Here is a 15,308-nt window from a genome sequence, read left to right as displayed (position 1 = left end):
GCGCTCGAGAATTCTGTTGTGATGAGTCTTGTGACGAAACACCCATTTCCGCTAATGACATTGGCATGCCGAGGGTAGGGAACGAGTTGCCAGGTACGGTTAGGTTGCGAGGCATCGAACTCCTTTTGCATCGCAGCAAGCCAGTGCGGGTCACGAAGGACCACACGAGCTGATGACGGAATGGGCGATGGAGAGGACGTCGAAGCTGCACACAAATACTCGTCAGCAGGGTAACGGTTGCTCGGACAATGCACCCCAGTGCGTGCATAACCATGCGGTGCGGCGGTGATGGATGGCAAAGTGGTGGCGATGGCATGGGTGGTGCCTCGTTAAACGAAGCAGCAGGCGATGCAAGTGAGGATGACGACATTGCGGAAGAGCTCCCAGCAGCCGGACTGGAGCTGACCATGGCCGACCTTCTGCTGCCGTGACAGTCGTGTCATGACTGAGCGCCGGTGTCCCATGGGGTGGAGCTGGGGCACTGCCAGACCCTTGAAGCTTCTGGAGGCCACGAGAAGAGGCTCGTGGGGCCCACTAGGCACCAGGGCGCGCCAGGGGCCTCTGGCGCACCCTGGTGGGTAGTGGGGCCCACGAGCACCACCTTGACCTACCTCTGGCTCTATAAAATACTCTAAAATTCCAAAAACCCCACGGTGGTTGACGAAATACTTATTCCGCCGCCGCAAGTTTCAGAACCACGAGATCCAATCTAGATCGCGCCAGGGGCCTCAGCGCCGCCCTCTCTCCGGTCACATCGCGCGGTATCAATGTCGGCCGCTGCGTGCTCTGAGGCGGCATGAATGCGACGCATGCATCAGAAAGAAAACACGAATGGCGTGGGTGAAGGGTTTTAATGGGCCAGTGTGGTTAGAGTCCACGCTACTTAGCAGTGTCCTAGAAAATTTCATTTATTCGATCGGCCAGTGGTGTATCTGGAGTCGTTGGATGAACCCCGCCAACGGTTTTGGTACAATCGGAGTTCACAACCATGAGAATGTATCTCAAAATATATCTGCTAGAGTTCAGGTGTTTTGTGTTGCGGTACGGGTGACAGGTGAAATTGTTGTGGCGTGTACACAAGACATGGAACCTGTGAACCACCAGCTTCACGGATGGCAAATACTAGTATTATGAGTTTAATACTTTAGTTTGTTTAGTGGCCACTGAACAGTGCTCGTCGTAACTTCAATTGCTGCCTGAGATCAGGTCATTGACATGAAAGTTAATGGGAAAAAGAAAGAAAACGAGCACACGTTTATTCTGCCAGCGGTAAGAAATGAAAACCAAATGAACATCTACGAATCGGGAGGCAAATTAAGGAACACACGATGACTCCATGGGTTGGAGGAGATAATGATCAGAAAGCCGGGAACTCGATCCTGTTGCCACAGGGCCTGCCGCCGGGCTGGATGGGGCACTCGACGAAGCGCGAGGCGTCGGCGTGGACGCAGAAGTAGAGCTGGAAGAGCTGGCTGTTGCCGGACTCGTCGCGGTTGCAGTCGACGTGAGGCGCGAACCCGGTCCCCTCCTGGATGGCGCCCTTGATGGCCCCCATCGTGTAGTAGCCGCCGTCGGGGGAGATGCCGGCGGTGGCGAGGGCGTCGAGGACGCGGAGCTGGCCGCGCAGGCGGAGGGCGGCCTGGAAGTAGCCGTGCTCGTTGAAGAGGTTCTGCGCGCAGGTGCCGTGCTTCTCCCACTCGTGCGCCCAGAAGCGGAGGCCGTCGTTGGTCGGGCACGCCAGCGTCGGCCAGCTGCTGCGCAGGCTGCTCAGGATGTCGCTCACCTGCACCCAACACACAGTACATTTCTCGTCACTTTTCGTTGGACCGTCCCTCTCGCTTCTTTTTTTTGGTGGTGCACCTCGTGCGAGAAGGAACAACGGTGCGTGCACGCAAGGTCATTCCGGGAAACGAATAATGCGTGCGATGGAGAAGAAGGGGTGACCTTGGAGGGGTCGAAGGTGCTGTCGGGGTTGCAGTTCTGCGGGTACGACCCGTCGTCGCGGTTGGGCCACAGCCCGTGGATCCCGAAGTCCGCCGCCGGCTTGCCGGACCGCGGGTAGCAGCAGCTCTGCTTCGTGTCGCAGTACGACCCCGGCCACTGCACACACACACACACACACACCAAGGCCAACCGCCGGCACGAACCATCCATCAGAAACCAAGCAGCACGTACACCACGTCTCGGCAACTGCAAGGCTGCAACGACCGATGAACTGAACCGGCCACACGCGCACTCACCTGCAGCACGAGGTAGAAGAAATCGTAGCCCGCCTGTTTCCCGCTCTCCTGCGCTGCCGCGCAGCCGACGCTCAGGCCGATCAGGAGGGCCAGGGAGCACTGCAACTTCATGGCTTTGGATGTCTTTGCTGGTTGTATTGATGGTTCTTCGGAGATGAGATGAGATGAGATGGAAGCTTCCGTTGGTGTTGCGGATTTATAGGCTGCGTTGATGTGGATCTACTCCACGGCAAATGCCAGGTTTCCGGAACGTGCATTCCAAGGAGGATTTAATTGCTTGCACTTTTGGGCTTGCGGGAATGCCAGAGATGGAAGCATGGCTGTGGGTGGCGAGGTGTGCAAGCCAAGCAGCCGAACCAATTGTAGAATCCACGGGTCCAGCCATAAAAAGATAGCATACACAACTACTAAAACATACAGAAATCACCAAGGAATAAAGAGCTTTGCTACACATACATAATGTTACAGGGATGAGGGGTTTACTGGGTGTAGAGGCACAGGCCCACCCGCATTAAAATCAGGGAGATGTGTTTAGAATTTTTTTTTCGAGAGTACGCCAAAGGCATACCATATTTTTATAGAAGGTAGAATAATATGTACAAGAGCCCGAACGAGATGCGAACAAGTGTGGGGGGGGGGGGGGCACACACCACACCTACACCCTAGAAATCAAAGACTACTCTCTCGTAAAAGCATCTAAAGCTCCAACACCGCCGAGACCGGCCTTCTTCCAATCCGCAATCTCCCGTTGGATATCGTCTGTAAGCCGCAGGAGGGATCTCTGTCGCGATCTGTTGTTGAAGACTCGTGCATTGCGTTGCTTCCAGAGTGCCCATGCGATGAGAATCACGACCAAGTCCACGGATCTCTTGGCCTTCCCTCTGAATCTACTCCTTTGCTGAAGCCACCATTGCAAGAATGTGACGTTTGCGTCCGGCGTGTGGATGGTGATTCTCCATGAGCTGAAACAAGAGTGCCACACCTCGCGGGCGTAGACGCACTGCACGAGAATGTGATCCGCATTATCCTCATCTTGGAGACAAGTATAGCAAGGGGATGGGGCGTCTTGAAGGCCATGTCGGGCACGACGGTCCGAAGTCCATAGCCGGTATTGACAGGCCAACCACATGAAGATTTTGCATTTGAGTGGGGCCAGCTTTGCCAAATGCAGCCGGCAGTCGGGGCGTGCGTGTATCCAATGCAGAGTCTCTTATAGGTAGAGCTGGCTGTGTATTTGCCCGACGCGTCGCAGGGCCAGTCGAAATGATCCGGTTCGTCAATGTTCCTCTCCACCGAACTAATGGCTTGAGTTAGCAGGTAAACTTGCATGTGGCCCATGAACGAGAGCTCACCATGGATATCGTTCGCCCAGGCGTTATCAGGGAGTGCCTCTTGCATCGTTCTTCTGTTCTTGTCTCGAGTGCTGACAAGTTGAAGGAGCAGTGGGGCAATGTCTTTTATCGCCACTCCATGAATCCAACGATATTTCCAGAACATGATTTTTGATCCCTCTCCGACGGTGATCTTAACCAAGCTATCAAAGACAGCGTGCGCTTGCTCATCAACCATTAGGTGGAGCCCTTGCCATGGCCTCTTCGGATCCGTTCTCCTAAGCCATTCCCACCGCACACGGAGTGCGAGAGCTTGCACAGCCAAAATTTTTACTCCCAGACCACCAAAGCTCGTCGGCCTGCAAACCGTTTCCCAAGCAACGAGGCACTGCCCTCCATGACTTTTCTCACCAGCCCAAAAGAAGGATCGCATCCACTTGTTGATATCTTCCAAAACCCAGGCAGGAGGGTCAAGCACCAAAAGCAGATGAACTGGCCTAGCCGCGATCACCGTTTTGACAAGGACCAGTCTGCCCGGCCTTTGAATGAAGCCACGCTGCCAGGCCGGGATAAAGTGCCAGACCTTGTCCAGGAGGGGTTGCCAGTCTGCACGGGAGAGTTGATGAATCGCCAGCTGCAGTCCTAGGTAACAGCAAGGAAATTTAGCAATCTTGCATTGCAGCACTGTCTCCATTCTTTGTCGATCGATCTCATTTTGCCTGATGAGGATCGCCTGTGATTTGGTGTAGTTGATCTTGAGGCCAGACGCCTCACCGAAGATGTCGAGGGCGGCTTTAACAAATGTGAGATCTTGAAGCGACGGTCTCAAGAACAGGGCAAGATCATCAGCTTATAACGAGAGCCTCTGATTCACCGCGATGCCTCTGAACGAGCTCAACACTCCGACATCCGCGGCTTTCTTCATGGCATAGGTGAGGGAGTCCATGGCAATTGCGAAGAGCAGCGGCGAGACCGGATCGCCCTGCCTAAGACCTTCAGCGTGGAGGAACCGCCTGCCTGGTACTCCATTGACAATCACACGGGTATTGGCTGATTGGAGAAGCAGCGAAATCCACGTAATCCATCTCTGGCCGAAGCCCTTAGCTCTCAAAACCTCCATGAGGAAAGGCCAGGACAATGAATCAAACACTTTTGATATGTCGAGCTTGAGGAAGAGTCCCTTCTCCTTTCGGCCGCGCAGCTTGCGTGCCACTTGTCTAACGAGCAGAAAGTTGTCGTGAATGTTCCTCCCTTTGATGAAAGCGGACTGATTGATCTTGATGATTTCCAACATGCAGGGGCGAGCTCTCAAGGCAAGCAGTTTGTCAAAGAGCTTGGTGAAACTGTGCGAGAGACTAATAGGACGGTAATCTCCCACTTCCATGGCCTCTGGCTTCTTGGGGATTAGAATGATGTGTGCGCCATTAAGTCTGTAAAAACCTCTCCCGTTTCCAACAAACAGCTTCATGAGGGCAGCCATAATATCACCTTTAATAACTGGCCAGGCGATGTGGTAGAACACTCCGATGAACCCATCCGGGCCAGGTGCTCTGTCCGTCGGAATCTCGTTGATCACCTTCCAAACTTCCTCTTCTGTGAAAATGAGCTCTAGCTCATGCAGGTCATGACTTAGCATTTGCAGGTAGCTTAGATCCAGTGAGCCTCTTCTTGCGCCGGCCTTGCCAAGCAGGTTTCCAAAGGCCTCCGAGAACACCTCTTCTTTCCTAGATTGCTCGGTGATGAGTGCATCGCCCCGCTTGATGCAGGGGATGAAGTTCTTGGTTCGTCTCCCATTCGCCACCGCTTGGAAAATTTTGCTGTTAGCATCTCCATCCTCCAGCCAACGAATCCTAGACCTCTGTCTGTCGATTGTGCGCTCTAGGGAGGCCAGCCCTAGCAGCGCAAACTTAAGAGTTCGGCGCAGCCAAAGCTCCATCGGGGCTAGAGTCCTGAGCTCTTGAGCTCTGTCCAACCGGGCGATCACCCAATTAGCAATCCTCATGCGCATTTTTATGTTTCCAGTTTTCTTCTGCCCCCACGATTGCAAGTAAGCTGCCGTGTTCCTGAAAAGCGCGTCCAACCTCTTAAACGGGTCGAAGATAGCATTGCTACAGACCCAAGCTTCCTGAATCGCCTCATGGAAACTGTCAAGTTTTGTCCAGTAGAGCTCAAAGTGAAAGCGATGCTTAGCTTGAAAGTTGTTGCTCGTGGAGAGATGTAAAGGAGCGTGATCCGAAGCGCTAGTAGATAGCGCTTGAAGCAGGTAGTCTGGGTGAGAGAGCTCCCAATCAACGAAAACGAGCAACCTATCAATCTTGGTGAATGTTGGCACATTTATCTCGTTAAACCAAGTAAAACGGCGTCCGTGCATGTAAAGCTCCTTGAGCTCATGGTCATCGACGAAATTTTGGAACTTGCTCATCATTGCTCTGTTGATGTTGTTATTACTCTTCTCCGCTCCCCTAAGGATCATGTTGAAATCACCGAGGCACATCCAAGGCCCTGGGCAAAGCAGCCTTCTATCATAAAGATCTTACAGGAATTGAGTTTTCGGCATGTCTCCTTGTGGCGCGTATACCACCGAGATCCACCACTCATTGCCATCCAACTGGTGAACTTTGCCAGTCAGGAAGTTGGTGTCGAATTGGATGTTATCCACATACAACCGCCCATGCCAATAAGATACCTCCATGTGTTTCCTCAGCCGGCAAGTAAGCAAAGCCATCAAGGGATGGTCCTAAACATTGCATAACCATGAATTGATCTACAAGCTCAAGCTTAGTTTCTTGCAAGCAAACTAGGTTAACTCTTAAAGATGAAAGGAACTCCCTAACTACATTCCTCTTGGCCGGGTTGTTCAACCCTCTCACATTCCAGCAAATAATCTCCGGGTTGTGATCCATGGAAACGAATCAACCACACCCACACCCGGCGAAATGCTCATAGCACGCCGATCGCTACCTCAGTCCGACGTGAAAGCTCCTCATTGGTTGGGACACACTTGCCGAATAACGCCGCTACGACCCTCACGTGTTGCTCTCTAAGTGGAGAGTCGAACAACTCTTGGAGTTCCTTGACTGCCTCGTCGTCCACCGTTATATCTTCAGGCACTAACCCAAGTGCACGCAGCAGCACACTCTCCACCTTATTGGACTTGGTGGTATTTGCTCCGGCAGATCTCTTGGTAGATCTAGTAGTGCGCTTGGGGGTAAATGGCTCCGCCTCAGGCCGAAGTGCCGACACTTCACGTAGCAATGGGGGGGGGGGGGGGGGGGGGGGGGGGGGGGGGGGGGGCAAGTTTTTTAACGATGTTGGAGCAGAATTTCTTCAGTCGCGTGTAGGCAATTGCTTCCCGAGCTGTCATCCCCTCCGTGGAGTCGACAAGCATGTTAGAGTCGAGAACTACCGGGACTGTAGTTAACTCCAGGCTCCTTTCACGCTCCAACTGCTCGGTCTGGCTGGGATGGGCGACGTTGCATGGGGTTACCATTTCCACCAATTGGGTGGTTGCATGGATCACGTCCGTGCGTCCCATCCCTTATGTCTCCTCTGTCCTTGGGTCACGTGCCTCCACTGAGCTTTGGGATTCCTTGCTTGTCGTTGTCCCGCAAGGCCTGATGTGGGATCCGGATGTTTCTTGTCCCTACTACCCGCTGGGATCCGCGCGCAGCGACGCGATTGGCTCCGCGCTAAAGCAAACAGGGCTTCCACCAGCCGTGCGGGCATCTTCCTTGGCCTCTGTGCCAATCCGCACAACAGAGCATGAAGCTGTCTCGAGGGGGCGAACAGTCTGCTTTCCACCAGTGGCCCCGAAGCCGCAGCCCCAGCAGGAGATTGGGTGGTGACAACGGTGGCCAGCTCTTTTGACATGTTCTCTTCCGTCGCTATTGGCCGGTTTGAACCACCCACGACCGGGTCACTGCTCCCATCAACGGTCACAACTGTCGCATCCACGGTAGGCGGGACGGCCACACGCTGATCCTGAGGCCCCACCGAGCCCTGGCGCGTGGGGCTTGGCACGTGCCGTGCCGCGACACCGCCGATTCCAGGGCTTCCACCGTTAGAATTCCTCCTCGAAGCGCTCAGGGGTCCCTCTTGCGTGGTCAATCGGTCAAAAGCAGAGACCCTGACAGATAGCATGTCCCGGACAGGTAGTGTGGGCCCCGCTACCATCCCTCCCACCGATGAAGGCATCGGCAGAAGGCGCCAGTCGCCGCCGGCCAGCAGCCGAGCCGAAGGAACGTCGCCGTCGCGAGCCCTTGGCGTCGGCCCCGACCCTCTCGTGTCCCTGACACCAAACCTCCAAGGCCGACTGAGCGGTGCTGCCGCGCCACCACTGCTTGCACTGATTCTCCCATCCGATGGCAAACCGCTTTGTCCGCTATCCGACGAGACACCCAAGAACAACAGCTCGTCCCTGCCGGCGAAGTCCGTGACCGAGTCCAGGTGGATCAGAATCTTATACTGAAGCAGAGATGGCTCCATCAACGACGCAGACAAGCCTGGCTGGATAGCCAGCCATCGGAGAGAGGGGATGGCATCAGGGTCCGCCGTCCAGGCCGACAACCGGAACGCTGACAGGTCACGGCGCGCGCTGGTCTCCGGCGGCACCATGTCCACCAAACAGGACGAGCCCAGCAGATGTTCAGCAACTCCCCTATCCCAAGCATGCGGAGGAATACCCTCCAGAACCAGAGAAACCTTGAAACTGAGCACAGAGTGGACGGCTTGGGCTTGGCGGTTCCACTATCAGAAGGCTTTTTGAGGAATAAATACTGTTTCGTTTGCATCAGCTACATATCTCACGGGGAACTTGGGGCATTTACAGTCAATTTGTTTTGGCCAAAGTGAAGTGTATGCCTGCTAATTACTGGAGTGAAATGCATAAAACCACCACAATAAAGTCATGATATGCACAAAATTATCACTGTACAAATTGTGACAAAATGTGACACACACAATGTTTGACAATAGCAAAAATACACTAGAAAACAAAGCTAATTTATGTGGCGACTTTTCTAATTGGTCGGGCTCTTCAATCAAACCCAGTTGGCAAAAAAGGTGCCACTAGGGCATTGACTTGGTCTTCTTCTTCTTTCTCTTCTCTCCCTTCCTGGCGAGCTGCCTCATTCGCGAGCCGGATCGGGCATGACTGCTGCCCCGTGAGGTACCCGGCTTGTTCGAGTCGGGGTGTTTCGGTCTTTTTTTTTACTAAGTTGTTGTGTTTTTCTTACAAATTTGTTGTTTTATGTCGTTTGTCGAATGCGATGCACATTGTCCTTCCTCTCGCTTTGCTTTGCAGGGGCTTCTTCGAGCTTACTCGGTGGCGCCGACTTTTTGCTTTTCGTAGCACCTTAGATTTGTGATCGGGTTCTGCTTACCGTTGGCGGTGGCTTCTCCCCTTTTGTGCCGTGTCCTTTTTTTCCTTTTATATGCAGTTGTATTAGACCCGGTGCTCATTGGCATTGCTGCATTTCTCCGTCTTGCGGAATTGGACGACGTGTTTGCACCGGACTTCGCACACGTTCAAACAAATTCAAGACCAACAGATGAAGCGATGGTCACATCGCGTTGAAACCCCAAACAATTCCTCTCGAAACCACGTTTATTCCACAAAGATGGTTCGATTTAAAATGGTGTATGTAACAACTTTTGCGAAACCTTCTCAACATTTTACCATGGCCTCTAATTATCATCAAGTGACAACATGCCAAAGTTTCATACTTTTTGGACTTCATTTTTAATTTTTGAAATTTCAAAACAAATAAACTCCATGTTTGGAGTTGCATCTTGGCACCCTCATAAATCTCGCTGGGAACTTGGAGCAGTTTAAGTCAATTTGTTTTGGCCAAAGTGAAGTGTATACCTGTGAATTACTTGAGTGAAATGCATAAAACCACCACAATAGTGTCATGGTATGCACAAAACTAACAATGTACAAATTCTGACAAAATGTGCCACACGCAATGTTTGACAGTAGCAAAATACACTGGAAGACTGTGGTGACTTTTCTAATTGGTCGGGCCCTTTAATCAGACTGAGTTAGAAAAAAAGATGCAACGAGGGCATTGACTTGGTCTTCTTCTTCTTTCTCCTCTCTCTCTCCCCGGCGAGCTGCCTCATTCGCGAGCCGGATCAGGCATGACCGCTGCCCCATGAGATACCCGGCTTGTTCGAGTCGGGGTGTTTCGGTCTTTTTTACTAAGTCGTTGCGTTTTTCCTTCAAATTTGTTGTTTTATGCCATTTGTCGAATGCGATGCACACTGTCCTTCCTCTCGCTTTGTTTTGCAGGGGCTTCTTCGAGCTTACTTGGTGTCGCCAACTTTTTGCTCTTCCTAGCACCTTAGATTTGTGTTCGTGCTCTGTTTACCGTTGGCGGTGGCTTCTCTCCTTTTGTGTCGTGTCCTTTTTTCCTCTTATATGCAGTTGTATTAGACCCAGTGCTCACTGGCATTGCTGCATTTCTCCATCTTGCAAAATTGGATGACGTGTTGGCGCGGGGCTTCGCACGCTTTCAAGCAAAATCAAGACCAATAGATGAAGTGATGGTCGCATCGCGTTCAAATCCCAATCGTTTCCTCTCGAAACCACGTTTATTCCACAAAGATGGTTCGATTTCAAACATTGTATGTAACAACTTTTGCGAAACCTTCTCAAAATTTTACCATGGCCTCTAATTATCATCAAGTGACAACATGCCAAAGTTTCATGCTTTTCGGACTTTGTTTTTAATTTTTGAAATTTAAAAACAAATAAACTCCATGTTTGGGTTCGGGTCTTGGCACCCTCATATATGGACTCCCCCCCTTGTATAATGCCTAAACACAGAATCAATTAACACAAATATGATTTTTCAACTCAATTTTGCCAAATTTTCATGCACATTCAAATTTTTATTATGTTCACTAAATTCTAGAAATGCACTCAATGATTAAATATAGCAAACGAACCCCGAAAGATGCCAAATTTTTACATGGATCATGTGATGATGCATCTTGAGTGTAAACAATAATAATTCAATGCCAACTGAAGCAGTGGTCACATTGCTTTCATACCTCACTCGATCCCTCTTGAAACCACGTTTCTTCCCTGGAGATTGTCCAATTTCTAAGGAGTGTAGTCATACAATTTGGGAAACCTTAGCAATTTTTTACCACGGCCTGTATGTGTCATATGAGGGCACCCTGCCGGGTTTCATGCTTTTCAAACTTTGTTTGAATTTTTCAGAATTTAAAACCAACAAACTTCATTTTTAGAGTCCAGTCTTGGCACCCACATATTTAAAATTCCTTCTCTTTTCTTATATAAGGCCTAAATTATATGTACTAAGAACACAAATATGATTTATCAACCCAAATTTACCAACTTTTTCATGCACTTCTAGTTGATTTTTTTTTATATTCACTAAATATCTAGTGCCTAAAAGTTCGCTCAGTGCCTATGAAAGGAAATGGAGAGGGAGGTAGGGAAAAAATAAAATAAATAAATAATATAGAAAAGAACAGAGCATAAAAGAAAAAAAGACAAACAATGTACGAGAAAGAAAGAAACAAGAAAAAGGAGAGGGAAACGGAAAAGAAGTGTTTGCGGTCCTCGGCAAAGAGAAATGAGAAGGAAAATAGAAAAATAGAAAATAAATGTTTTTTGAGTGCATACAAAAGGCACTAGGCAAAGAGAAGTGTTTACCAACTGCAAAGAAAAAGACACTAGCCAAAGAGTTCTTTGCCCAATGAAAGAAAATTACACTCGGCAAAGAGTTGTTTGCCGAGTGCAAAAAAACTGTACTTGGCAAAAGTCCCCAAAAAATGCACGCTTGATACCGGGCAAAGTTTCCGATATCAATAGTGGTAGTTGAAGGATTATGTTTTAATCTCCTTTCGAAAAGAGTGTGTACCAAACCAAAGCACATCTCGTATCCAAAATGTACCAAAAGGAACACATTTAAGAACGAAAAGATTTGTCTAAAAAATAGAAATAACGACAGTAAATTGTCGTGCTAAAGCTAAAGCCAGTGTCGCCGACTTCGAGTGATCAGCTTCTCTAACGACTATCACGACAGCCTACTGGTGTGGATGAGACGGGATGGCGCAATGGCAATGCATCAACGGCGAAGGTTGAAAGTAGTCATAATGAAGCGTCGGTGGCTCCCTAGGATTTGGCGGCCGGTTTGGTGGAATTGTCCGTGCCGGCGACTGCCTGCTTGATGATGGCAGGTATGATATCCATGATCTTGTCGAACTCCTTGTTCTTGGCGACCAGTCCTGCCGGCGCGGTGGGGTCGGCCTTGCACTCGTTGCAGCTCCACTTCCACTCCCAGTCCTTGGACTTCTCCACATCTTCATCCACCACCACGAAGTCCAGCACCGCCGTGAGCTGGGCGTCGGCTCCGGCGGCGTTCCCGCCAGCGGCTGGCTTAAACTTTGTCGCCGCCTCATCGAACCCCGCCGCGCAGCTGTCCATGCACCGCCACTGCGTCTTGCCGTTGGGGAGTTTGTCCCGCTCCGCTTTGGCCGCGGTAGCAGCCTCGGTGGCCGTCTTCGCGGCGGCGGCGACGGCGGCCTGGGCCAGCGTTTTCGCGTCCGTCGCGGTGCTGGACTTGAGGAGCTCCTCGCAGTCGCTCGGCTGCGGCGTCTTGGCGCAGGCCTCCTTGACGATGCTGCCACCATCGACCACGAAGGAAGCGGCCGAGACGAGGAGGACGAAGAAGATGATGAGGGAGCTGCGAGGTGTCGCGATCGCCATTGTCGCAGACTTTCGTCACGGAACAGCCAAACTTGCATGCATGCACGGAGGAAGGAGCCAAATTATAATAAGCTTATGCATGTATGTGTGGTCGAGAGCTGTCTTCTCCGTGTGGAAATCGGCATGTTCGTCTCATATGTGTGGCCACTCGCTTCCCTAGAAAAAACCAATGTGTGGCCACTGGGGCCTCCCATGCATGCACGCACGGGCACGCTTGTTCAACTGGGTTCCCACTTGCTTGCTCGCTTTCCGTGCTTTCACTTAATCGTATGGCTGTCTTTTTTTTTCTTTTTAATTTAATCATTTTCTCCCTGATTTTAAGAAAATGGAGCCGGGCCTTATTTTGTTTCAATCAAATCAAGCCACGTAGACGGGAGCATGGATGGACACACGACGGGAAAGCAGGCAAGTCTCATCCGTTCAGCTGGGCCTTAGCATATGCCCCAAGCCGGAGATTAAGGCCGCGTTCGGCTCCTCTCTACTCCCTCCACTGCGCTTTCTTTAGCTTATTTTCAGGGAGCTGCTAAAACCGAGCTTCACAGTTTCATGGAGTCAATAATATTGAAGCGGAGTGGAGAGTTTCCAAACAGGGCCTAAGCCTACGCAAAATGAACCGGTCCGCTCTCATAAAATGCTTCATATTATACTTACTACTAGTAGAATGCCCGTGAGTTGCCACGGACATTTAGTTTAATATTTTTATTGCACCTATAATAAATACAATGCATATTGTACCTTCCATTTCTCTCCCTCCCCTTCTCACCCCCCTCTCTCTAGTCCCCCCCCCCCTCTCTCAAACTCTCTCTCTCTCTCACGCGCGCGCGCACACACACACACTCACTCACTCACTCACTCTCCCCCCCTCCCCTCCCCCCTCCTTCGTCCACAACTCAGAATTTAATTTTGGCTTAGCTTTATTTTTGCTTACTGTTAACATTCGCTGGCTACGAAATATCCTAGAATCTTAAACATTAAGGGGAAACCTTAAGCTGAAGATTATTTTTTTAACTTCATCCTGGTTCATTTACTCAAGCACTCCTGGGCAGACAAATTTAATGGTTATACGGGTGAAGTTTTTAATCTGCTGCTAGACTTGACATGGGCATAGTGAATACAAAAAGATGTATGCAAGATCTCACATCCATACATATTCAAACAATTTTTTAATACAGAACGATGTATGTAAGATCTCACATCCATACATATCCAAACAATTTTTGTACATCCACACTCTACCAGCATAATGAAAGATGAGCAACTCTAGTTGAGAGTTCAAAACCGACTGACACAAGCAGATATTACCTCCAAACTGAAGTCTGGATTTGGACAACACTGAAAGAGATATTAGTGGCTACATTCACCACGTAGATGACAATATCACATTGTGATATCCTCAGTGATCACAGTAAAGCTAAAACAAAAATGGCTGAAGATTAAGCTTCCAACTTTATTCGACCACAATGGTTACAATAATAACAATTTTTAGAAAGCTTACCAAATCACTACATCATGAAAGCACAGATGAAACATGGGATAAAATAGTACTGAAAGACATGTACGCAACAATTTCTTAAAGCTCGATCGTTGCAAAGTGAAAAATACATTGCAAGAGCTAACCTTGCCTAGCCCAGCAAGAGTCAAAGCAAGAAGCCCTAGACATTTGGTCCATGCCTGACAGCTCCCACTGACACAAAACACTTGCAGGTTGTTGTTGCCGCCGCTTAGTGTTTTCTTCTCCTTTCCTCTATTGATGCCACCTCCCAATCAAATCAACAGCTGAGTTGATTACACATCCGAACACTTCTCTTTGTCCTGTCAAGAAACCATGGATGGCGCGTTGGAAAAACACAATAGAATGCCTGACCGTTGCCATGCCCAATTTGACTTTTAAATTTACTGTTTGTGCATGTATAAACATCATTTTGTTGTATAAAACTCAATGGATTTTCAGTCCCTTCCCAAGACATCGCCTCAGGACCCTTCATGGATTGTTTTTGAACATTGTCAGAATGCATATACAACATCGACGTGACAAAACTGGGAAAACAGCAGAATGCTAGCCTTTGCACAAAGGAACACCAACCAAGAAAGAGAAATACATTCAAGACTGGCGTACACCTTAAACTTGACACTAACGCTCGCCACCTGCCTACGACACCACCACAGCAACCACAAAAGGAAAAAAAATGACGGATCACCTCCTCACCCGACCTCGAAGCGGCTCCACTACTGATATGCAGCTTTGCGGACCTCCAAAGTGGCTCACCGAAGGCGAAGCAATTTTGAACATACGTACAGAGCAATACATAAAAAGTAAAATCCAGTAAATCACCTCCCCCCTCTCCCTCTCGTTCCAACATTGCAACCCCTCTCTTCAAAACTCTTGTCCAATTGTTCAGCACCCATGTCTAGTAAAATAATAGTTGTATTCCAGTAAAATAAACCATTTTTGTGCAGTTCCATCTAGACCTTCTGTCTATGGTACGAAGTACTCAACTTTGATACTTAGTTACATGTTTCATAATGGCAATGATTCAAAGAGAGTGTTCTCTCTTCGCCGTGTACCTCTAGTAAGCACACATCATCATGCATGAAAGACAATCCATTAAAAGGATCCAAGTGGCAAGGTTTGACTTATAAATAATAAATGTAAAAACCTTATTGCAATCAGTTAGATACCTGCAGCATTATTACTACACATTCACATTAATGGTTAAGTTACAAAATAAAGTCCTACCCTTCTGAATGCTACTATTCTTTATTCTTAATTAACACCATAGATGAATGAATATTTGTGGCATTGTTGTGGTAATGCAAAGACATGTAAAAGGAGTTAAGAAAAGAGGAATCACTCCATGAATTTATGCAGCCATGAAAAGACATCAGTGTCATAACAAAGGATAATACAATGAATTTCTACAATAATAGCCAAAAACTATGATCTGCTCCTCGCAATTTATCCTAGTTAGCGTTTTGACCACTACCTTAAAATGC

The 15,308-nt window shown here is 49.2% G+C and overlaps 2 protein-coding genes across 2 annotated transcripts; both read right to left on the bottom strand.

The window, feature by feature from the left end:
• Positions 1–1,228: 1,228 nt before the first annotated feature.
• LOC123185356 (ribonuclease 3) lies at positions 1,229–2,499 on the bottom strand. Its single transcript, XM_044597249.1, has 3 exons — positions 2,241–2,499; positions 1,945–2,100; positions 1,229–1,783 (listed from the first exon to the last, which is right to left on the bottom strand). Exons 1-3 carry the CDS (start codon positions 2,349–2,351, stop codon positions 1,358–1,360), a joined length of 693 nt encoding a protein of 230 aa, XP_044453184.1. The 5' UTR covers positions 2,352–2,499; the 3' UTR covers positions 1,229–1,357.
• Positions 2,500–11,423: 8,924 nt separating this feature from the next.
• Positions 11,424–12,365, bottom strand: LOC123185355 (uncharacterized). Its single transcript, XM_044597248.1, has one exon. The coding sequence runs from the start codon at positions 12,312–12,314 to the stop codon at positions 11,721–11,723; it is 594 nt and encodes a 197-aa protein (XP_044453183.1). The 5' UTR covers positions 12,315–12,365; the 3' UTR covers positions 11,424–11,720.
• Between the last annotated feature and the right edge of the window lie 2,943 nt (positions 12,366–15,308).

The sequence above is a fragment of the Triticum aestivum genome, chromosome 2A (genome assembly GCF_018294505.1).
Source record: "Triticum aestivum cultivar Chinese Spring chromosome 2A, IWGSC CS RefSeq v2.1, whole genome shotgun sequence".
NCBI classification, from domain to species: Eukaryota; Viridiplantae; Streptophyta; class Magnoliopsida; order Poales; family Poaceae; genus Triticum; species Triticum aestivum.
Note: the sequence above shows the minus strand (reverse complement) of the source record. Positions and strands in the feature narration are given on the sequence as shown.

What these genes read in the sequence shown, in the direction of transcription:
- LOC123185355 (XM_044597248.1), bottom strand. Translation starts at nt 12,314, where the DNA reads ATGGCGATCGCGACACCTCGCAGCTCCCTCATCATCTTCTTCGTCCTC.
- LOC123185356 (XM_044597249.1), bottom strand. Translation starts at nt 2,351, where the DNA reads ATGAAGTTGCAGTGCTCCCTGGCCCTCCTGATCGGCCTGAGCGTCGGC. An exon ending in TCTTCTACCTCGTGCTGCAG is followed by an intron (nt 2,101 to 2,240) that starts GTGAGTGCGCGT and finishes GTGTGTGTGCAG; the next exon opens with TGGCCGGGGTCGTACTGCGA. An exon ending in GCACCTTCGACCCCTCCAAG is followed by an intron (nt 1,784 to 1,944) that starts GTCACCCCTTCT and finishes TGTTGGGTGCAG; the next exon opens with GTGAGCGACATCCTGAGCAG.